The following is a 23,628-nucleotide window of genomic DNA, read 5'->3' on the forward strand; positions in this document are numbered from 1 at the left end:
ATTTCAGACTGGAGGTAATGGAGCGGGAAATGTCGGAACATCCTTTTAAGATAATCTGAAAGAAGTTTACGAGGGAATCAGCACAGTTGTGTGGGTAAAATGTCTGAAAAGTCCTCACAAATATAGTAAATCCTGTCAAATTTAATACACTAGTAGTAAACAAGAAGTATACCTGTAGACGGTATAAAAAAGTATTCATAAATGGGCAAAACAAGAAGCCTTAGTGAATGCAACAATCTTAATTAGGTGAATGCTAAGGCAAACATTACTATTACTATACTGAATCTAAGGAAATCATTTGGATAGGTGTGGTAATTAAAATTAGCAACAACTCTTGAGATCCTCACAAGTAAAAGTTTGTGTGAGAAGCAGAATTAGAGCTGAAGTCATAGAGTTATTTACCAAACCAGGCCTGCTGATCTCCCTGCACCTCGATGGCCAGCCCAAAATCAGCCAGTTTCACTGCCGCTCCTTTCATCTTACTGGCCAACAGCAAGTTCTCGGGCTGAGGAGGAAAGCAGATTAAGCTTTTAACACACTAAACACTCACAAACATTTCAAATCGACTCCAAAGGGAGGTTAAAAAGATTCTTTGGGATTGACGGTGCACAGCGTGTGGCCTAAAGCTGGGACAGTTTACTGGTGTTGAACGTTGAATCTAATGAGATGTTCACACTGACAGCAATTTGCAGCATCAAAGCAACCAGACGTCACTTATTACAATCAGAATTTGGGCATTTTCCATACAATCTAGGTGCATCCAGACAAACTATAAAGATGAGAAAATTAAACATATGTAAATGAGCAGCTATGTGTTTTTTTTTATTCTTAATATTCTCAATAATGATTCTCATAACTTCAAGTCATTTTTACTGTATTACTGTAAAAAAAAGTTACATAATGATTTGTATTCATTAAAATGAAAGACATAATCACCAAAAATAGTCATAATATAGACACTAGTCAACAGCTGTTTTATTCACGACAAAACACGGCTATGAGCGCTTCACCCAATGGTTCTGTGTATCACTGCACAACACCCTTAGCAATGTAAACTGTTTGTACTCAACTGATATTGTTCATTTAAGCTTACTGTATTATGTAGAAGAGATCAAGTGAGCGAGTTTATTACCTGCATTCAGATTTAGCATTTTCCTTCAGGTCAGTCCTATGTTCATAATAAAAAATGTTTAAATGTCCGATGTATCATCCTGTCCTTTTACCAGTTAAGGGGTTTTCCTGTGACTGTTTAAATGTCCGATGTATTGTCTTGTCCTTTTAACAGTTAAGGGGTTTTCCCGTGACTAACAGCGCTAGTCAAAGCATTTGTCAGTTGCGTCTTGTTCCGTCTTCACAACAAAAGGCTTTAGTGAAAGTTTACTTCATGAAAGTTGCATTGATACATATTTTTGGCTTTAAAACTTGTATTGTGTGGTAACCGTTTTATAAAAGCAATAAGGTATTAGAGGCTAGTGCTGTGTCATGAATAAGTCATGGCTTCACGTCATGCATAACAACGCCCTTCAGCACTGCCTCTCGTACCTTATTGCTTACTTAAAATCACTATTTTCTATCACTCCAGTTTTCAGTGTCACATGATCCTTCAGAAATTATGCTGATTTGGTGCTCAAAAAACATTTCTTATTATTAATGTCGAAAAGAGTTATTTTGCTTATTATTATAGTTATTACTTTTTCAGGATTTGTTGATGAATAGAAATTGCTAAATGTATTCGAAATATAATAATAAGTGTCTTTACTGTCACTTTTGATCAATTTAATACATCCTTGCTGAATACACAAAGTATTTTTTTTAAATATCTTGACCCGAAACGTTAGATTGGTAGTGTATATTTTTTAGGGCATCCAGCAGTAGGAAAACCTACAAGACCATCAATACAGCCACTTACTGTCAGTGTGAACAGCCACTAATGTGAAGCACATCACCAGCAGATGTGCAGATGAACAGGTGGTTTCACTATACCAGCCAAACCAGCTCAGCAGGATAAGACAGTTTTTGGGGGTCAATGATCTGTCCATACAGGTAACCGAGTTTATACATGGCTTATAGAGTTTGCTTTACTACCACATTTACGCTGAGCAAATATTAGGGTGGATTTCCTGCGGTTTTGTCAACGCTCCAAATTTGATATCAAACACAAACGTGCATTAATATCCAGGAGCTTCAAGTACACAACTTAGTGAAAAGGCCCAGAAAGATATATTTGGCAGAACGGAAGACTTTCACACTAAAATATAGGCTGGAAAAGTCGATTTCCTCTCCAGGTTCTCAAATACACAACTCAATAGGCTTGATTCATTAGCTGCCGCACATATATCTTCTCAATGCGCAGAGTTCACCCTCTAGTTCTACATTCAAGCACAGAATTTAAATGCATCTGTTATGAGGATGCAGGGAAATTTATGCCCATAGGTGTGAATCTCTCGCTCTCCCTCATTAAACGAGCAGACTACAAATGAGGGACGGTGAGACTCGTGGTGACCCCTCCCACATCCCTCCGTCTCTCAGGCAATACCAGCAACAGTTGTCGTATCACGTTCTTCACTATGGCAACCAGCCTGGGCACATCTCTGCTGCTCGTCATTGGGCTCACATACACATGGGGGAGGGCAGTGTATGTGACTAATGCACAATAGGAGGACATGATAAAACTGTGTGTGTCTGTTTGCATTATCAAAGACACTGGCACTGTCAAGACACCATATACACGCGCTCATTTCATACATTCGCACGCACTGCAGTGGAGACACAAAGCGTGAGTGCACTTGATTCATATGGTAATATAATGAATTGTTTATCTAGCGCTGCTAAAACAGAGAGTATTACTTTAAACAAAGATAATCCTCTGTACAAAAAGTCTTACATATTTGAGCATTTGAACAGTAGGGAAAACACCCGAACTGCAGATAAGTAGTTCACTTAAAATGAGGGGAATAATAAACAAGAGCAGGAATACTGTTGTGTGTGTATATCTGTGTGTTTGTGTTGGGCAGGGCATCGACATGGAAACCCTCAGAGACAGAACGGTTGCCGTGTGTGGGGTTGTCGTGGCGACTAGCTCTCACTCACCTTAAGGTCTCTGTGAACGATGTCATGCTGGTGAATATGATTGACACTCTCCAGGATCTGATTGATGCACTGGCTGAAAAACAGAATAATAAATCAATCAGCGGCAGAGAAAGATCATAAGGATTAGCGAGGGGGTGAGATAAGGCTAAATATCGATTTTAACCTATTTTTTTTTACTGTATTAAAAAAGTCAGTAAATATACACAGTCTTTTCCCTTCATTTTTTTTCTCTCTTATAGGTATAATTTTCCTTTTTTTTTTTCTTTTTTTTTTTGAAAATTGAAAAGAAAGTCTTATGAGCTGGTTACAAAAACATTTTCACTTTGGATAATCATTACCTTTGTAGAGTATTCTGCCAATGAAACCAGATATGATCATGTGATATCAAAATTGTCATTCATAAAATTGCCAAATGAGAAATGTTGGTTTCCTTAAAAAAAAAAAAAAAAAAAAAAAAAAACAAAAAAAAACCATACAACAGAAAGTCTGTTGCTTCGGATCATCTTATATTTTACATTTTGTAATGAATTAATTAAAGTCTGCAATTTCAATCTCTTAATTAAAATAAACCTTTGAAATTGATTACAGTAAAGTTAATAAACAGCCTCTGCTGGACAATTCAATTAAGCATTTAAATTAAACACCATGAATGTATGATTGATGTTACATACGCACGTACTACTGCTACTTTAGTAGAATGAGCCAAGTCATGGGTCAAGTATAATGTGACTGAGGCACATAAGATGAGCAGGGGATTGTGGGATAGCTGTGGTGGGCGTTACTCTTGGAAAAGCACCTCACTCTCAGACAGGTACACAAACATGTACACGTATTATCTCATCCCTCTTAAAGCTGTAATCCTATAACAATGTTATAGAGGCCTAACCAGGACAGATGAACCAGAATGAGCGTGTGTGTGTTGCTTTGGTGTCATGCTGCTATAAATACTTAGTATTAATGTGAAATTATGCATGACTTTCTTTAGATCCTTATTGAATTTGTTCAGAGGAAATGGCATAGATGATGGTACGGTCATGACTTCTCTTCATAGGTAACTTGTAGGTTTTAGCAAAACAGATGGATAGCTTTAATATAAAATAATATAATATAATATAATATAATATAATATAATATAATATAATATAATATAATATAATATAATATAATATAATATAATATAATATAATATAATATAATATAATATAATATAATATAATATAATATAATATAATATAATATAATATAATATAATTATTGATGTCAATTTAACACATTAATTTTATTAATTAGTTATGGAATTATTAACACAAATGCACCCACCCTGCCCCACACTTACATATGTCTGGGGTCATTTCATATGAACATGATGCACGGCATATATCACTGTGTGATATAGTCTTTAGAATGCAGTTATATGCCCATAAAATTCAAGATACAGGGGCAGCGGTGTTTCTGAATTAACAAAGCAGCAATTTGCAACGAATCGGGTGAACCAATGATTCAATGGCCCATTCAAAAAAGAGAGCCAATTACTTAATTTCTGAACGAATCAGCCGTTAGAATGAATCAAATGAATGAATGACTCACTCATTTAGACATTTTCTGCCATCTACAGTTTTCGTTTCTTATTTAGAGTATTATTTCATTAAAGAAATTATTTAATGTTCCATATTAATAAATAAAAAAAACATTAAAGGTATTGTTCACCCAAAAATGAAAATTCTGTCATAATTTACTCACCCTCATGGCCTCATAGCTGTTGTAGCCTAAAAGGTTATGTGTAATAAATTTTATGTTGAATCAAATAAAATATTTCTTTCTAAAGCTACCTTTTGTCTATTTGATGATTTTCTCATTTAACACAATAATGACCATAAATGATTTTTTGTGGGAAATTTCTCAGCCGATTAATCACTGTATAATAATATAATATAATATAATATAATATAATATAATATAATATAATATAATATAATATAATATAATATAATATAATATAATATAATATAATATAATATAATATATGGAGCTGTTGTATATTAATTTACACCTGTGACCGCATTACATCAGTGTTATTGTGTCTGTGCGTTGCTTGGCAGAAGAATAATAATTTTCATAAATAGCATTACCTTGCCAGGTATGTGGAATAACAGTTTTATAAAAGCAAGCAATAAGCCCTGTGAAGCAATAAGCTCCGCTCTGCATCAAGCCTACCAACATCGCTTACCTGTTCTAAATTCACTGTAAATCATGGCTTCTTGGGGCGTTTATTATTTTATTTTATTTTATTTTATTTTATTTTATTTTATTTTATTTTATTTTATTTTATTTTATTTTATTTTTTATTTTATTTTATTTTATTTTATTTTATTTTATTTTATTTTATTTTATTTAGAAGTGCAGACTTTTACCATGTCCTAACTAGGTGACAACTTTCCAGTGACAAGAAACATGGAAGACATAGATTTGATCACTTGTCACTTTAGCTTGGTTAGGACATGCCACAAGGAACAAGGGAATAAGAAAACTGGAGTACACAAGATAAGAAAGCAGACTGAAAAAGACTGTTGAGTATATTAATGTTACAAAAGCCCACAGAAGCTATTTGCCCAAATTTGGTTATTTTAAGCCCAGCATTCCATTTTCAGGACAGCACAAATCCCACCGGACACAAAAGACCTGTCTCTCTGTATCTCTCTCTCTGTATCTCTCTCTCTCTCACACACACACACACACACACACACACAAGACATCTGATCTCTTTATAAAATGTCCCTTTTCTCACCAATTTTCCCATTCACCCTCTTTTTATCTGTCTTTACCTATCTATCTAAAACTATGTTCACACTCCGAGCCTTAGTGCTCAATCCTGATCCAATTTTTTTTGTATAGCTGTTCACATTGTTGTTTTAAATGTGGCCCATATCAGATCCAGTGTGAACAGATCATGGTCTTGAACTGACCCGCATCTGCAAAAGATCGATAAACAGACGTCATGCAGCACGCTGTCATATAGAAGTAAACACGTGATTATGGGATTATTTATTGTGTCATCTGCCGCGTAAGCCAGCAAATTTAAAAGTTGCATGAATTCCGATTTGACTGTTCAGATTGAGGTTGCATTGCAAAATGAGACATGTATCGGATTTAGGACCACTTATGGAAGTGGCCCAAATCAGAATTGAAAAGATCAGATTCCATGTGGTTTGTGCTGTTCACACTGTAGGATCTGGGCCACATTTACCTGCAGTCTGAACATTGCATAATATCAAACCTTAGATGCTAAACTGGCATCATGCAACTCTCGTAAACCATATTTACCACAAAGTCCCGTATGAGCGCATTAAAACACAGCTTACTGCTGGAGGGTGTTTGCGTTGGATGCCTGGGGCTTTAACTTGGAATCAGAGTCCCTTAGAGACTTGTACACTCACTCCTGGTTCATGAAGACACTGTTCAAAGTGTGTAATTTTTGTGCCACTAGATCCCCCTCTCTGGGAAACCTGTTTAGACAGAATCTTCATTTTTGCAGTTCAGAGCTGCTGTTGTTAGTGGTGCAGAAATGATGCACTCGAAAGGAGGGGCCAACTGAGGGCAAATGGATGCGTTTTTGTGTGGCACCTGTTGATTGCCAGTTCTGCAACTCCACCATCATTAAAGGCTCTTAGTTTTTCTGCACAAAAGGGATCGTCCTCTTTCTGTGCTTTTGAATCAGATGTAAGTGTGTGTGTGCGTGTAAGTGTGACCTGCTCACTGCAGGCTGCAGCACAGTAACCACAGCAACAGTAAATTGGAGAGCCCACCTTGCGTCAGCTTCACTGTAATACTCTCTGGCGACGATGTCCTCAAACAACTCCCCCCCAGTCACACTGCGGAAATAGAGAGAAAAAAAAAAAAAACAGTGAAACAAGGGATGAGAGAGAGTGGAGAGTGTGCTGGTTTTGGGCTAATTTGGTCAGCAGCAGGAGGCAGAGCCGACATTTTATACTTGCGTAAACATGATCGCAAATGTACGTGATGCTGCAGTAAAACTCGCATGGCCCGATTATACTTCTTTTTTTTTTTAGAGAGGTATATTACTGGATGCAGGGCCGCAATTAGCATTTTAACCATGGTAACCATAGGTTTTGACAAAATACAAGTGAGAGTACAAGACAGTGGGGGCTGTTACAAAGTTTCTAGAGTTTTATTGTAGTAACAATTACTGTAGAAACCTATGGTATTTTATACAAAACTGGTAAATCTGAGATTAGTTTGATTTTTTTTCTGTACTTTTAATCAAATAAATGCTTCCTTGGTGAGCATAAGAAACAAAATGTTGAAAACATTTTTTTTTTAAAACCATACCGACCCCAAACTTTTGAACTGTATTTTATATGTATTGAGAATATTATGAAACATGTTTTGCTTATATTACCAACTAGCAATGGTTACCATTGTAAATTGTGAGTTGAGTCGAGGTGTGCACGAGACATGTAACAGGAACATTAGTAACTCAGTGTTTGTTCCACATAAACTGAGTTCCAAAATGATGCCTGGAAAAATCAAAGTGCGCTGGACTCTGGTTAAAACCAGGACACAATCACAGAAACAACAATCTTGACAGCACTAAATCGTATTTATAGGGCCACCTAGAAATGTCTACCCATCAATTCTGCTGGCAGATCCTATCAAATTGAAGGATATATTTCTGACACCCGGGGAGATGCATACGAGGTGTTCTTGTCGAACATATTTCAGTTGCATTTATCTGCCTGCAGGAATGGGGCTTCAGACATGATTCATTGGAACAAAATGTCTTGGGTTTGATAACTTGTCCATCCTTGTTCAAAAAGCAGGAAGTCTCTCACAGCCATTGAGACTTACAAACTTACCTGAAGACACAAACTAGCTGTTATTTTTTGTATTAGTTATTTACTAATACAGTATTTGTTCATATTTTTTCATATTTTAACTAAATTAAAATAAAATAGGATTCATTTCAGTCAGAATGCTGTCTTAGTAGGAGGTTACCTACATAGGTAGCTCTTTGGATCAGAGCCTATATTATTATTATGTCTCGAGTTACAGTACAACTTGTACTGCTGAGTAAGTGCGTGAGTGAGTGTGTGAATGTGTGAGTGAGTGTGTGAGTGAGGTGTGCATGAGTGATTGAGTGAGTGAGAGCATGAGTTAGTGAATGTGAGAGTGAGTGGCTGCGTTCCACTCCACTTTTAGACACGCACTCGCAAACTTCCCTAAGCACTTCTCCTCCAGGGGAATCCCTGCTGCCATTTTGAAGTGCGTTCCACTTCATGAAGTTTATATGGACAGACCCTCGCTCCCTCGATTTTGACCAAGGGAGTGAGTCTACTTCATATGTACACTTCAGACAGCTCCACATCCCACAATGCAACACGATTGTGACATCACCGCATATCGCATTTAATTTACCCCACCATAAACAACTCTATGGTGAATTAAATTTTTTTTTTAAATATCTAAAATAACGCAAACACACATATATATATATATATATATATATATATATATATATATATATATATATATATATATATATATATATATATATATATATATATATATATATATATATATATATATATATATATATATATATAGAATGCAGCATTAAACAGTTTCGTAAGGGAAAAAAAAATGTAAATAATAAATCAACTCCATAGCAGATTCCAAGTGATCAAGGGCTTAGGATGTTCCAACTCAGCCCTTTGCAAAGGTTCCGCCAGTGGTGGGCACTCGTGCATCGTAAGCACTGGTGTACATCCGAGTCAACAAGACTGAGGGAAGTTAACGAGGGAAGGGTATAGAAAAACAAACTGGAACGGAGCCAGTGAATGTGTGTGTGAGTAAGTGCGTGAGTGAGTGAGTGATTGATAGACAGAGTGAGTGAGTGAGTGAGTGAGTGAAGGACCTTCTTCCTCTTTAGTAGCACACCATATTTATAATTGCCACAAACTAAGAGGTACTCAGTGAACACATCCATATTACAATACTATTAATATGTGTATAAATATATTATATATATATATATATATATATATATATATATATATATATATATATATATATATATATATATATATATAATGTATGAATGCATTTTATATATGTTCTTGTTTGTATGTTTGTATGTTTGTTTTTGTTTTGCTTTATGCAATGCTTTGGCAATATGTGAGTGAGTGAGTGAGTGAGTGAGTGAGTGAGTGAGTGAGTGAGTGAGTGAGTGAGTGAGTGAGTGAAAGTATGAGTGTGTGAGTGTATGAGTGAGTGAGTGATTGAATGGATGAGTGTGTGACTGAGCATGTGATTAAGTGTGTGAGTGATTGAATGAGTGAGTGAGTGAGTGAGTGAGTAAGTGAGTGATTTAATGGATGAGTGTGTGTGAGTGAGTGTGTGAGTGTGTGAGTGAGTGAGTGAGTGAGTGAGTGAGTGAGTGAGTGAGTGAGTGAGTGAGTGGATGAGTGTGTGAGTGAGTGTGTGAGTAAGTGAGTGAGTGATTGAAAGTATGAGTGTGTGAGTGTATGAGTGAGTGAGTGATTGATTGAATGGATGAGTGTGTGACTGAGCATGTGATTAAGTGTGTGAGTGAGTGATTGAATGGATGAGTGTGTGAGCGAGCGCGACTAAGCGCGTGAGTGATTAAGTGTATGAGTGTGTGAGTATGTGAGTGAGTGAGTGATTGAATGGATGAGTGTGTGAGTGAGTGTGTGAGTGAGTGAGTGTGTGAGTGATTGAATGAGTGAGTGAGTGAGTGAGTGAGTGAGTGAGTAAGTGAGTGATTGAATGGATGAGTGTGTGTGAGTGAGCGTGTGAGTAAGTGAGTGAGTGATTGAATGGATGAGTGTGTGTGAGCGAGTGAGTGTGTGAGTGATTGAATGGATGAGTGTGTGAGTGAGCGCGACTAAACGCGTGAGTGATTAAGTGTATGAGTGTGTGAGTGAGTGAGTGAGTGAGTGATTGAATGGATGAGTGTGTGAGTGAGCGTGTGACTAAGCACGTGAGTGATTGAGTGATTAAGTGTATGAGTGTGTGAGTGAGTGAGTGAGTGAGTGAGTGATTGAATGGATGAGTGTGTGAGTGAGCGCGTGAGTGAGCGCGTAAGTGTGTGAGTGATTGAGTGATTAAGTGTGTGTGCATGAGTGATTGAGTGAGTGAGTGATTGAATGAATGGATAAGTGTGTGAGTGAGTGCGTGAGTGAGTGCGTGAGTGAGCGCGTGAGTGAGCGCGTGAGTGAGCGCGTAAGTGTGTGAGTGATTGAGTGATTAAGTGTGTGTGCATGAGTGATTGAGTGAGTGAGTGATTGAATGAATGGATGAGTGTGTGAGTGAGCGCGTGAGTGCGCGTGAGTGAGCGCGTAAGTGTGTGAGTGATTGAGTGATTAAGTGTGTGTGCATGAGTGATTGATTGAATAGATGAGTGTGTGAGTGAGTGAGTGCATGAGTGAGTGCGTGAGTGAGTGCGTGAGTGAGTGCGTGAGTGAGCGCGTGAGTGAGCGCATGAGTGAGTGATTGAGTGATTAAGTGTGTGTGCATGAGTGATTGATTGAATAGATGAGTGTGTGAGTGAGTGTGTGCATGAGTGAGTGTGTGAGTGAGTGAGTGAGTGAGTGAGTGTGTGTGAGTGAGTGAGTGAGTGAGTGATTGAATGGACGAGTGTGTGTGTGTGAGTGAGTGAGTGTGTGAGTGAGTGCGTGCGTGACTGAGTGAGAGTGCATGAGTAAGTGAGTGAGTGATTGAGTGATTAAGTGTGTGAGTGTGTGTGTGTGTGTGTGTGTGTGTGAGTGAGTGCATGAGTAAGAGAGTGAGTGATTGAGTGATTGAGTGATTAAGTGTGTGAGTGTCTGAGTGAGTGAGTTAGTGTGTGAGTGAGTGATTGAGTGATTAAGTGTGTGTGCATGAGTGATTGAGTGAGTGAGTGATTGAATGAATGGATGAGTGTGTGAGTGAGCGCGTGAGTGAGCGCGTAAGTGTGTGAGTGATTGAGTGTGTGTGCATGAGTGATTGATTGAATAGATGAGTGTGTGAGTGAGTGTGTGCATGAGTGAGTGTGTGAGTGAGTGTGTGCATGAGTGAGTGTGTGAGTGAGTGAGTGAGTGAGTGAGTGAGTGTGTGTGAGTGAGTGAGTGAGTGAGTGAGTGAGTGAGTGAGTGAGTGAGTGATTGAATGGATGAGTGTGTGTGTGAGTGAGTGAGTGAGTGTGTGAGTGAGTGTGTGAGTGAGTGCGTGCGTGACTGAGTGAGAGTGCATGAGTAAGTGAGTGAGTGATTGAGTGATTGGGTGTGTGAGTGTGTGTGTGTGTGTGTGTGTGTGTGTGTGTGTGTGTGTGTATGTGTGTGAGTGAGTGCATGAGTAAGAGAGTGAGTGATTGAGTGATTAAGTGTGTGAGTGTCTGAGTGTCTGAGTGAGTGAGTAAGTGTGTGAGTGAGTGAGTGATTGAGTGATTAAGTGTGTGTGTGTGTGTGTGTGTGTGTGTGTGTGTGTGTGTGTGTGTGTGTGTGTGTGTGTGTGTGTGTGTGTGTGTGTGTGTGTGTGTGTGTGTGTGAGTGAGTGAGTGCGTGAGTGAGTGCATGACTGAGTGTGTTACTGAGTGCGTGACTGAGTGCGTGCATTTGAGTGAGATTCACTCATACTCACAGGTCAAAGACCAGGTAATGGAAACCTTCTTCTGAGATACTGTCATGGAGCCGAACTAGGGTTAAAAAAGACACAGCACAACAAGAGAATCAGCAATGAACAATGTCAAACACAGAAATAATGCATTACGAAAGCAAATGTTTTTAATGAGCACTACTCGCTCCATCACACAGCGTTCATAACATCTGATGAGAACATACAGCATACGTCCAATTACACACTATTATAGTGACGCTTACAATTATGAAGCATGTTTATAGGCTTAAGATAACCATAATGAGTACATGGCGAAATTAAATAACAAAAAGAATCCATTGAAGAGAGAGAGAGAGTACATGGATGACAAGCTCACTTATGTACACAAGCAGTGTGTCACGTAGACAGTGACACACACCGAGTGTATTGGGGTGGGGGGTGGATGGAGAAAGAGAGAGTGAGAGAGAGAAATAAGGAAAGAGAGTTGAGTAAACATTGCCCAGAATAGCAGGAGCCTTATGAGAGCGCTAAGAGAAAGAGCAACATAGCTGGAGGATGGAAAGAAAGATATGGAGGGTAAATAACACAGAGATTGAGGCAAATCTGATGTTGGAAAATACATATATTAGATAAATTACTTCTACATTATTAGAGTAATGCAGTGAGTCAATAGTCCTCAGAGTGATTGTTTGACAAGCAAGGCCTTAGCCTGTTGACACTGGTAATGCAAACACGAGCCGCTAACATGCCAATAATTACAGAAGCTTGAGTTTAATAAAGTCCTAAACATTCAGATAGAGGGTAAATACAATGTGAATTGACATCTGCATACATTTAACTTCTGTAAAATAGGTATACCAATATTCAGCATGAAACAATGTAGGGTGGGATTGGGAGCCACTGAAATTTGAATGGATGGAAACATGTTAGTCTACAATATTATTAGCTAAAATGAAGGTGAGTGTCGTTTTTCTGTTAAAAATTCTTTGCTGTTCCTCTTTAATTTTCTTAGAAAGTAAAAATATTGTGGTGCTTTCAAAAAAATTACATATTTCAACTTTAATATTATTTTTTGCAGTTTCTTTAATAATAATAATAATTATTATTATTATTAGAAATATATAATTCCTGCAAATAAAACTGTAAAAACAAAATAAAAATAATTACTATTTTAATTATAATAATGATGATAATAATAATCAAAATTGTTACTATTTTTTTAATAATTATTTAATATTACAATATTGTCTTTAATGAAGCTAAAGACCATTCTTCAAAAAATAAATAAAAATGTCAATATTTGAGTGAGTAAGAGAGAAAAGAGAAGAGAAAGAGATGCACATTAGTATATGCCAAATGTGCCAGCAGCGATGAGCACTCAGTCCTCTCTCGTCTTTAACCTTTCAGACTGTCTCTCTCTCTCTCATCTCTCTTCCTTCATTGGCTCTATTGTTCAGCACTTATGTGCAGCCCAAGCAGAAAACATGACAAGCTGTCCACTTGAGGAGAGACAACAGGAGGGAAAGTGTAGGGGAGAGAGACAGATACAGGTGATGGAGCAGGAAAAAGGAGATGGCGTCGCCTGAGGAGGGGAACAGAGATGAGAATACGAAAATACATTGGATGGAAAAATGGCGAGAGAGTGGAAAAAAGATGGAAGAGTGAGAAACAGAATGGCGGAGAAAGGCACTGGACAGAGTGTGAATCTGAGATCAATGTGGGATAAGACTCAAAAGGTGTGGAAGATGTCAGACATTAGAAATACATATCAGTAAAATACAGAATTAGTGTTATATAACCATAAAACTATATACACAAATAATATATAAACTATAGTACAGTATATGCATACACACACACACACAATGTGAAGATTGTTAAGTTCACTTAAATTAAAAGTTGTATATTTTTAACGTTAAATGATGTTAAATTTGATAGCTTTCAATTATACTGTAATGTCGAATGGCTATAATTAAAGGCTAAAATTGAGAATAAAATCAATTTCACAGAGACAGCAGTTTGGGTATATCAGTTGCAGGTATTGGTGATACTGGCCGTCATTCATAAGAAGATGCCATTAAACAAATATTTAAAATATACTGTCTTTATGTTGTTTTTACATTCATTTGGAGATTAAATGTGAGATTATTACAAAATAAAAATAAAATAAAAACTTCAATGTTAGGTGCGATTAATCGCGATTAATTACAAAAAAAACGTGTGATTAATTAGTTAAGATTGACAGCACCAACATCTTTTTCCACAGAAATATTAAGCAGCACAACTGATTTTCAATGCTGATAAGAATGAGAAATGTTTACTGAGCATCAAATCAGAATATTACAATGATTTCTGAAGGATCATGTGACTCTGAAGACTGGAGTAATGATGCTGAATATACATTAAATTGTAAACTGTAACAATATATCACAATATTACTGTTTTTTTTAATCAAATAAATGCAGCCTTAATGATCTTAAGATATTTCTTACAATTTTATTTTATTTTATTTTTTTAAATATTACCAGCATTATAAATTGGCAGCATGACATTTACATAATGAGATTTCGAAAGGTTTTTGAGTAAGTGTTGTGTAAAATAAATTATTTCAGCAAATTTGTATACAAATTTCACAACAATTATTTCTTTTTACACAACAATTATTTAAAATCCACTAAAAAATACTGACTCTTTGCTCTCTCCATCCCTCTACCTTCACCTCTTTATTTGTGTACCTTGACTGAAATATAAATGTATATTTATACTTATATTAATCAAAGAGTCAGGCAAAAGCAATAATCTCAAAACATATATCAGTGATAGTGATACAGAAACTTCTTTTCTCAAGTCCTAAATGAGTTCCGTACTGAAATCACCATGGTTACCAAATAGATAAGACAGGATTCTAGTGTTGGATGTTTCTGTAATACAGCCCCAGGGGTATAAATATATAACACGGTACGAGTAATTATCAAAGTTACATAACGGAATATATCACATGTACTTAGTTTTGCAGGAAATTTAATAAAGAAAAATGGTTTATATGTTAATAACCGTGACCCAATAATTCCATTGAAACCATTTCATTTAAATTTTCTCTCTTTGATACTTAATGGACACAAACCAAAAGATAAGATTATTCATAATAAACGAACATCTAATGCATCTTTTGCGGTACTGTATAAACAGCAAAGCAAATCCTTACACCTGATACACTGTCATAGCGCCTTAACCAGGTGTGTCTTCCTTCATCTTCTTCGTGGTTTTCTTCCACTCTCTCGCCTCTTCTGTTGCCGTCCTCCTGAGCTCATTGGCAATAATGACGGTATTTGGGCTGAACTGCTGCCCACCAGCATCTCCCACCTCAGCACAGTTATTTATAGAGCTCCACTCCTCTTCTATCCCTCTCCATCTCTCTCTGCTGCTCTCTCCATCCCTCTCCCTTCACCTCTTTCTTTGTCGCCATCGCCCCCATCTTGATAGCTCTGTTCTTCTTTTTTTTTTTTTTTTTTCAGTTGCTCTGCCCTCTCAGGTCTTCTCCTTTCTATTGATCAGTCTCTCCCAATTTCTGTCTCCACTCCTCACTCTAATTCCCTCTCTGCTTTCATTTTCATTCTCTTTCTATTGCGTTCTACTAAATTCGGCCCTTTATTAGCTAAATTTTTCCCCTCACAATCCTTATTTTGTGTTTGTACGTTCTTTTAGACAATGACTTTTGGGAGAGGCTGTTCTGCAGGACACTGTATTTTTGCTGCAAAATACTTCAGCCTAATTCAGTCCCAGTCATCACTGTCACCAGCTAACACACACACACACACACACACACACACACACACTCATAAACACTCACAGCTGCAGATGCTCACTGCGACAAACTCACATATACACCACCATTTAAAAGTTTGGACACATTTGACTAAATTTACAGTCCCATTCAAAAGTTTGGGGTCAGCAAGATTTTTTTAACATTTTTGAAATAAGTCTCTTATGTTCACCAAGGCTTAATTTATTTTATCTAAAACACACTAAAAACTGTAATATTATTACAGTTTAAAATAACCGTTTTTTATTTTAATATATTTTCAAATGAAATTTCTTCCTGTGACGCAAAGCTGAATTTTCAGCATCATTACTCCATTCTTCAGTGTCACATGATCCTTCAGAAATCATTCTAATGTGCTAATTTACTGCTCAAAAAACATTTCTTATTATTATCAATGCTGAAAACATTGATTGACAACTCATGTGCTGCTTAATATTTTCGTGGAAACCATGATGCATTTTTTTTAGGATTCTTTGATGAATAGAAAGTTCAAAAGAACATTCATTTATGTAAAATAAAAATCTTTTTCTTTAAAAGTCTTTACTGTCACTTTTAATAAATTTAATGTGTCCTTGCTGAATAAAAGTATTAATTTCATTAAAAAGATATTACTGAACCAAAAGTTTTGAATAGTAGTGTAGTGTATGTTTTGTAACTTTTTGATACTATAAAGATGCAAATGCTTAAAAATTATATGTAGACATATATACATTGTGAATAAATATTTCTTAACAAAACTATTTTTAAAGGACGAGATGGACTATAAAAGCAGCTAAAAGTGTCCAGCATACAGTACATATAAATTTCTTTATAAAGCATACATATGAAATATTGTTTAAAAAGCACCCCATTGATGCACCCTTATGATGTTTATTAAGAGAATAAGCAGAGCTGGAATATAAAGGGGTGGTGAACTTGAAGAAGCTTAAATATAAAATTGTTTTGAAAATGTATTTTCAAAAAAAATTTTTTTTTTTTTCAATTTGAAGTATGGGAATTGAGTCCAAAAAAAAAAAAAAAAAAAAAAAAAATATATATATATATATATATATATATATATATTTTTTTTTTTTTTTTTTTTTATTGGACTCAATTCCCATACTTCAAATTGTCTCATTTAATAGTATTAATAAAGGATTCGGTCTCTCTTCCAAGAGCCTACTCTGCTCTGATTGGTCAAATGGCTCAGTTGTTGTGATTGGTCTGCTTCTTACAATGTGTGCCACAAACGAAACGCCCATTACCATATCTGAATTTCAGCTCCAGAGGCTTCCTCAGAGCTTGACACACAGTAATATGAACAGTAACGGGCAGTCAATGAAGATCATAGGCTGACATTATGCGAATTTGTTACAAACCTACGCAAGTTCAAGCAGGAAGTTAGATTTGAATTATTGATGATTTGATTATGGTAGTTCAGCATCGGTTCTTTCTTTTGGGAGACATTAACTCCATTTATCGTGCACTTTGATCTTTGAAACTTTTCAGACCTTTTACATTCACAAACAGCCATATTACACACTATGTGAAAGGTAATATGCGAAAAAAGCATAATGGGGCACTAGAAAAACAGTCACAATAAAGATCGAACTCACCGATATTGGGGTGTTTGAGTAGACGACAGATTCGGGCCTCACGCTCCAGTTTCTGATGATCTGCAGAGGACAGAGAGGGAGAAAAGCAGGTTAGATATTTGAGGTGGCTGATGGCTTGTTCTCACAACCATAAAATGAGAAGAACACCTCAGCTGAGGTGCGAGCAGCTCTGTCCTGTCTTCTAAGAGGAGAGAACATTTTTACACAGGTGTCACAGATGTGACCAGCAATGCTGGGGAGGTAAGAGAAGGATAAACAGCTCATTCAACTTTAGGGCATTATTTGAAAAAATAAATAAATAAATAAAAAATTCAAGATGTGCTATATATGCAGAAAATAATATACTGATATATGGTTGTATCAGCATAGCCAATTAAAAATACAGAAATATCCAGCGTATGTCTTGTGACTTTGGTCCTGTCATGATAAGATATTGTAAATCGTGTGTGTTTGTGGGAGTGGGGGTGAGGTTCAAGCTAATCTAGGGCTTATTACTAAAACATGTAATATGCTTGTGTGCGTTTGAAGGATGAATGTTGTTATGTAAAATTAAACAAACAAGCCCGAGGGCTCATTTCCTCACACTTGCAACACACACCACAAGCGTGGGGAGTCTAAATAGCAGCTCAATGTCTTGACTGGGGTTTATTCATCTTCTCAATGTAAAAAGTCACCCACTATGCACTGCTGGAGGCCAGTGAAATTGGATGTGATTCATATTTTAGAAAATAATAGGCTTAAAAGTCAAATAAACAATGTTTTGACAGATTACACTCAGACAGGCTAAGCAAGCTTTCATATTTTGCTTATTAGACATTGTGGATCAAATATTAAAACTTTAAACTAATTAGCTGCATTAAATAATGTTCTTAATCAGTCATTTTAAAGTTATCAATAACATTTTGTTAAGTTAACAGAAGCATTTTCTCTAAAAAAAATCCCTTTTATTAGTGTACACAAATCTGCTTTAAACTGATCTTGCCTTTTAACCGGACAAGACAAAAATATATTTTCTAAGACGGCAATCATAATCGTTTAATTGTCAAGTAAATATCAGGGACATCTCAAAGGTCTCAGACAAGACACGCCCTTAAATTAACTTGTGTCAGCTGAAATAATTGCTTTGCAGTCACCATGTACAGTACATGAATCACCAACACATCCAAACCTGCCACTTCTGAACTTTGTCCCTGGAATCACCGTCATTACTTAAGCACTCAGAAGTGGAGTGACAACTGTACTGTGTACGTGGCTAGTATAACAGAAGAGCGAGACGAACATTACAAAATCCATACTTGCATGTTGTGCAACCGGCACGGACGGCATATTTTTCATGGCTTTCATTCACTCGGCTCTCTGCAATAAACACATCAGCTTGATTCATCCTGCAAATATTAACACTGTCTAAGTTGACATGCTTAAGCAAGAAATTGTGAGAAACGGAGTCTAGCTGGCTTCCTAGCAGGCTCTGGGCCAAAACCTAGTGGGCTGCTTATGTAGGAGGCATTTTAAGGTGTGCTCTTGATATGAAGACTGTTCCAAAACGTAGGCAGCATAAAAGACATTTTGGTCAAATACTAGGCATCATTACATGTATTATTCACAGAGAGTTCAACTGCCGAATGCACAGCTTAGTTAAAAAAATTCCAAAATGATGGACAAAGAAATTTTAAATATATATTTAAAACAATCTAATTCATTCAATACAAAAAAGTATCAATACAATCTCATAAAGAACACATTTACCCAATATTGTGTGTATTTTTATTAGCGTGTTTATTTCTGCAATTAATATTTTCTATTTAACGCATTAAAAATATTTAACATTTAACGCAGCATCCATTTTTTTTCCCTTCCTGAAGTAGCGATGCTAATTTATCCCTACATCCTTTGGCTAGCATTATAGCATATGATCATGTTATCTGGGTTCCACCAAAGACTTTATACAAACAAAGGATGCATCCAAAAACGTAAAAATGCTGGCTTCGGAGGACACATTTCAAGGCACGTCCGAATCCAATGTTAGCTTCACTTCTTGTCTCCTGAGATAGCTTCATCTGATCGATTTTTGAAGGGAACATTGATGTATCCTTCTCTGCCATTGATATCCCACAATCCTATGCGTTTCATTAGGTAACAGCTGAGCTAGAAAAAGAAAGATGGTGTCTGAAAAATGAGGTTTCTGGTCAGGTTGTGTGTAAATGCACATTTTTGACCAACATTTTCCACTTCTGATTTCTGTTATTGCCTATAAGGCATCGATGCAATAAGTCAGCTGCATAAGTTTTTGGATGCAGCCAAAAAATGAGCACTCATATTACTTATGAATGGGAGAAAGTGCAACGTGCAACATGGCAGAATAAGTCCCGGCTTCTAAAATAAAAGTGCCAATCGGCGATTGGTAAACCAGTCAGTGTTCGACTGCTCATGCGCACTGAAAAATTAGCTTTTTAACGCTATTTGAGCATAAGAAACAACATTTACGGGACATTTCATGTCAGATTTTGATTTAAATCAGAGTTCAGCAGGCAGTTTCTCAGATTTAAGGATTTCCCCATTCAAGTAGGTAGGACTTGGTCTTGGATGCCCGAAAAAGCTGCCCGGAGCCCTTGCAAATATGGACACCAAGTGAACAAACTTTCCTTGAAAGGGTTTTGTTTCCGCTCACCAGCTCCGTGAAGAAAGAGAGCGGCTGACCGAGGGTGGTCCGCATGTAGGCCTATCCTATGATCAATCTCCACGTGTTTCTCTTTGACAAGCTGATGGGTGCGACGCGCGAGACCCATAGGACGCTCGCGTGTTTCAAGCTTCGTTTTTGATTCTGTCATTGGCTTGTCTCAATGATTAAGACATGCAGGTGTAAGTGCAAAAATAAGTGTAACGTGATATTGATGCTGTATCAAAAGAATCAATCCTCACATAAAAATATGGATACCAAATGTTTTAACTAGTAATTTTCTCACAGTGAAAATTAATGTGCAAAATGACAAAATTGACAGAGACAGAAACATCACTATATTACTATATACAACACACTATGTTAAAGGCACAGCTAAATGTGACAATTATTATCATGGGTTTATGTGAAGATTGTTAAAGTTCACTTAAATTAAAAGTTAAAATAATTTTTTAAGCTTATTAAATGTTTAAAATGATGGTTTTCAATTATACTATAGTGCTGAATGGCTATAATTACTCATTTTATCCCTAGAAATTGAGAAATGAAAATCAATTTAATATAGACATCAGTAGCAGTATTGGTGGCCTTCATTTGTAGAACTTAAATTACAATATAAAAATTACAAATTTTAATGTTAAGTGCAATTAATTATTTTGCATTACTTATTTTTATGCTTATTAGCAAATCACATATAAATGTTAATTTAAGAGAAGGCTAACATCCAAATCTATTGAAATGAATTGCTGAAAAAGAGTTGCTGCCTTTGCTGTCTATGTGTCTACTAGGCAAGGTTTTTGAAACAGAGCTATAGAAACAAACAAAAGGAGATAAAAAATATTTTAGATTAGTAAATGTTACGCTTTTTGTAAAAATACAATGAAACCATGATTCTGTCCTATTGTTACTTTTTATAAAAAGGCACTTTTGAAAAGGACATAATACAAAACACCCCATCCAATCAACTTAACAAGCACATCAACTGAAGCTAAGTGCCATTTTTGATTCGGTTGTTGGTTTGATTAAATGTGTTATTCGATTGTGCACACATGCATTCATTATAATTTTCCACATATTGTGCTGTCTGTGATTTTTTCATCTTTTTCTCTACCCCATTCTGTCTTGTTGACTGTCTTTTTCTCTGAACTAGATTAGGTGTTAGCCTTTCACACACGCAACCACACACACATGCACTCACACACGCAACCACACACACACGCACAGCAGACATGCTCCAAGCTAACAGGATTACATCCTCTCCCATCTTGCCCTGTGACCCAGTGGAAGATTAACCCTTAGCATGCTGCTGGCACAAATACTGTTTTCCTCTACACCCCTTTCACTGCTGGCCAACACTGACCACACACACTCCAACCGCAGAAGCAGAAGAGTGCCAAGATGGCACCAAATCCCTGTTACTGGATCAGCACGGAGGCACAATGAACCCATGTGATCCTATGAACTGGCAGCTGAAGCAAATAGAAAAGATGTATATGATGAAGAGAGGGCAATATAGCTAAAAATATAAAATGTAAAAAATATAATTTTTATTTTTTTTAAACACACACACACACACACACACACACACACACACACACACACATATATATATATAAAAACAATGTTCCTCATTCCAGTTCTTCATGTGTTGTTTATCTCAAAAAACAGCCATAAAGAGAGAATAATTCAGGATGTGAGAATAACATCGCCATACTCACACTAACAAAATTTAAAACTACCATCTGTCAGAATGAACTGGTTAAGTATTAAAAAGGAAGCTTTAAACTCTAGATCCTCTGTGATATTTATATGTTTATGTTCATGGTGGTCTGTGTTTCATACTTAAAAATATAAAAGATACTAGAGCTGCACAATTCTGGATAAAAATAAAGGTGGTTTCAGAGAGATCACGATTCTGAACAGACAATTAAACAAAGTAACGTAATTTACAAGAGCTTCTGACAAAATGTTAATTGCTGCTGTATTTAAAACTAATACATTTGAAAGAATTATTACAAAAAAAATCAGTTTGAATAAATGATTCAATGACTCAAATACTTGTTTCATTAATGGATGAATCAGCATTTTTGAATAAATCGCTTGAATGAATGATTCAATGACGTGCATATTTTTAACAGTCACTTGTCGCCACCTAGTGGCATAACATCACGTCTACACCGGATGTGACAGCTGTTGCATTGCGTCGCACCAATACAGCTTGAGGCTGTCTACACTAGATGCGACAAAGCAATTGCAAAATCCAAATCCATTTGTTTGTGTCAGAAGTAGTGCGAGCGCTTTAAGCAAATCAGAAATCAAACGGTGCATCATATTTTATCGGGGATGTGTCGTGATGCATCGCGCTGCGTCCATCGTAAACAGCAACACTGATTGTAATGGGCTCTATTTATTTTTGTCATGCCACTCGCGTCTGGTGTAGACACGTTGTAACAATGTACTCAATATAATCATTATTTGAAGTGACATTCAAAAGGTGATTTTATCTATTTTGATCACTTCCGAAGACATCAGTGTTTATATCCAAACAATAAACTTTTATTCCAGTACTTCTGTGATAATCTGAATATTTGTAACACAGAAATAAAGATACTGTGTGGTTAAAAAAAAAAAAGACTATTTGTGAAGCTGTTTTATACCTTGGAAACTGCTTTCTCTGGGTCAGTGACAGTACCAACGCAGATTTCCAGGGTGATTTTGTCAAAGGTTTAATAGACAGGCAAATCGTTGTCATTTAGGAATGAGATCGTGTGGGTGTTCGAATCATGCAGCTCCACAAGATACAAGCAAAAGATGTGTACCAAGACGAAACTTAAATTGCTAGTACAGCATCAATTGAATTGCAATATACTTGCAATATACTTGTCATCAGAGTGAAAGAAAACCATAAAGTTTTCAACCATTCTCCTCAAACCAACTAGCTCTATTCTGGTCTGTTGTGCCCATTTTTCACAATCCAGTCAATTGTAGAGAGAGAAGTCAAATTTTGCCCTACATTCTCTAATTGAAGTTCCTGTAGCCAACAGTAGATCATGGTGCCAGCAACACCAAGGTCATGGGTTTGATTATCAAGGAATTCATGAATTGATAAACTGTATACCTTTGGATAAAGTGTCTGCAAAATGTGTAAATGTAAAAATAAATGGAATTTCTCACAGAGTAAAAAGTGCAACCCAATGAATGGACTGAGCTTCCATTTATCAAAGCCTCATTTATGTTGCAACTGACTAAGGTCTGTATTAAGGCAAAAGCTTAATAGTCAATGACAAATATTCTACTGTTAAGTTAAACAGTCCCAAAAGTAACTAGAGAGGAAACTCCCTTCTATATTACAGAGAGAGACAGCAGCGTGGTGCTATCAAAACTACTTCAGTTTCACTACGGAAGATAACACACTCTCATGCTGCAGTAATTGTATTACAGACACACACAGCCCTCTAATCTGATGCATAATTAAACGCTGGATAGAGATAGGAAGGGCCCTCTGTCCTGACATTCTGTGTAAAGGGTGAATAAGAGCAGGACAGACAGAAAGACAATGGGGGAAAAGGGAGCCACTGAAAGGTTACTGAGCGGAGGCCAAGTAGTGGAACAAAAACACCAAACTAAGCCTGCACTGGAAGTCAAATAAATCATTTATTGTGAAGTCTATTGATATTTTGCACATAGATATATTCAAAACACCTTTAAGTGATGTGTGTAATGGAAATGTAAGCACTTTTAAATTAAGATTCATTAAGTGACAAAGTCAACCGGAACTGAACTGGAATAGAATATAAATTGAATGAACATTG

At 36.5% G+C, this 23,628-nt stretch overlaps 1 protein-coding gene across 16 annotated transcripts in view; it reads right to left on the bottom strand.

The window, feature by feature from the left end:
- The window catches only part of camk2g1 (calcium/calmodulin-dependent protein kinase (CaM kinase) II gamma 1), an 88,616-nt gene that overhangs the window by 27,613 nt on the left and 37,375 nt on the right, over positions 1 to 23,628 (bottom strand). For all 16 annotated transcript variants that reach the window (XM_048170416.1, XM_048170411.1, XM_048170414.1 and 13 more), the window contains exons 3-7: positions 17,140 to 17,199; positions 11,746 to 11,800; positions 6,894 to 6,959; positions 3,091 to 3,163; positions 403 to 505 (exon numbers count right to left, since the gene is read on the bottom strand). In XM_048170416.1, coding sequence (XP_048026373.1) covers positions 403 to 505; positions 3,091 to 3,163; positions 6,894 to 6,959; positions 11,746 to 11,800; positions 17,140 to 17,199 — 357 coding nt within the window. The remainder of the gene's footprint in view (positions 1 to 402; positions 506 to 3,090; positions 3,164 to 6,893; positions 6,960 to 11,745; positions 11,801 to 17,139; positions 17,200 to 23,628) is intronic.

The sequence above is a fragment of the Megalobrama amblycephala genome, linkage group LG20 (genome assembly GCF_018812025.1).
Source record: "Megalobrama amblycephala isolate DHTTF-2021 linkage group LG20, ASM1881202v1, whole genome shotgun sequence".
NCBI lineage: Eukaryota > Metazoa > Chordata > Actinopteri > Cypriniformes > Xenocyprididae > Megalobrama > Megalobrama amblycephala.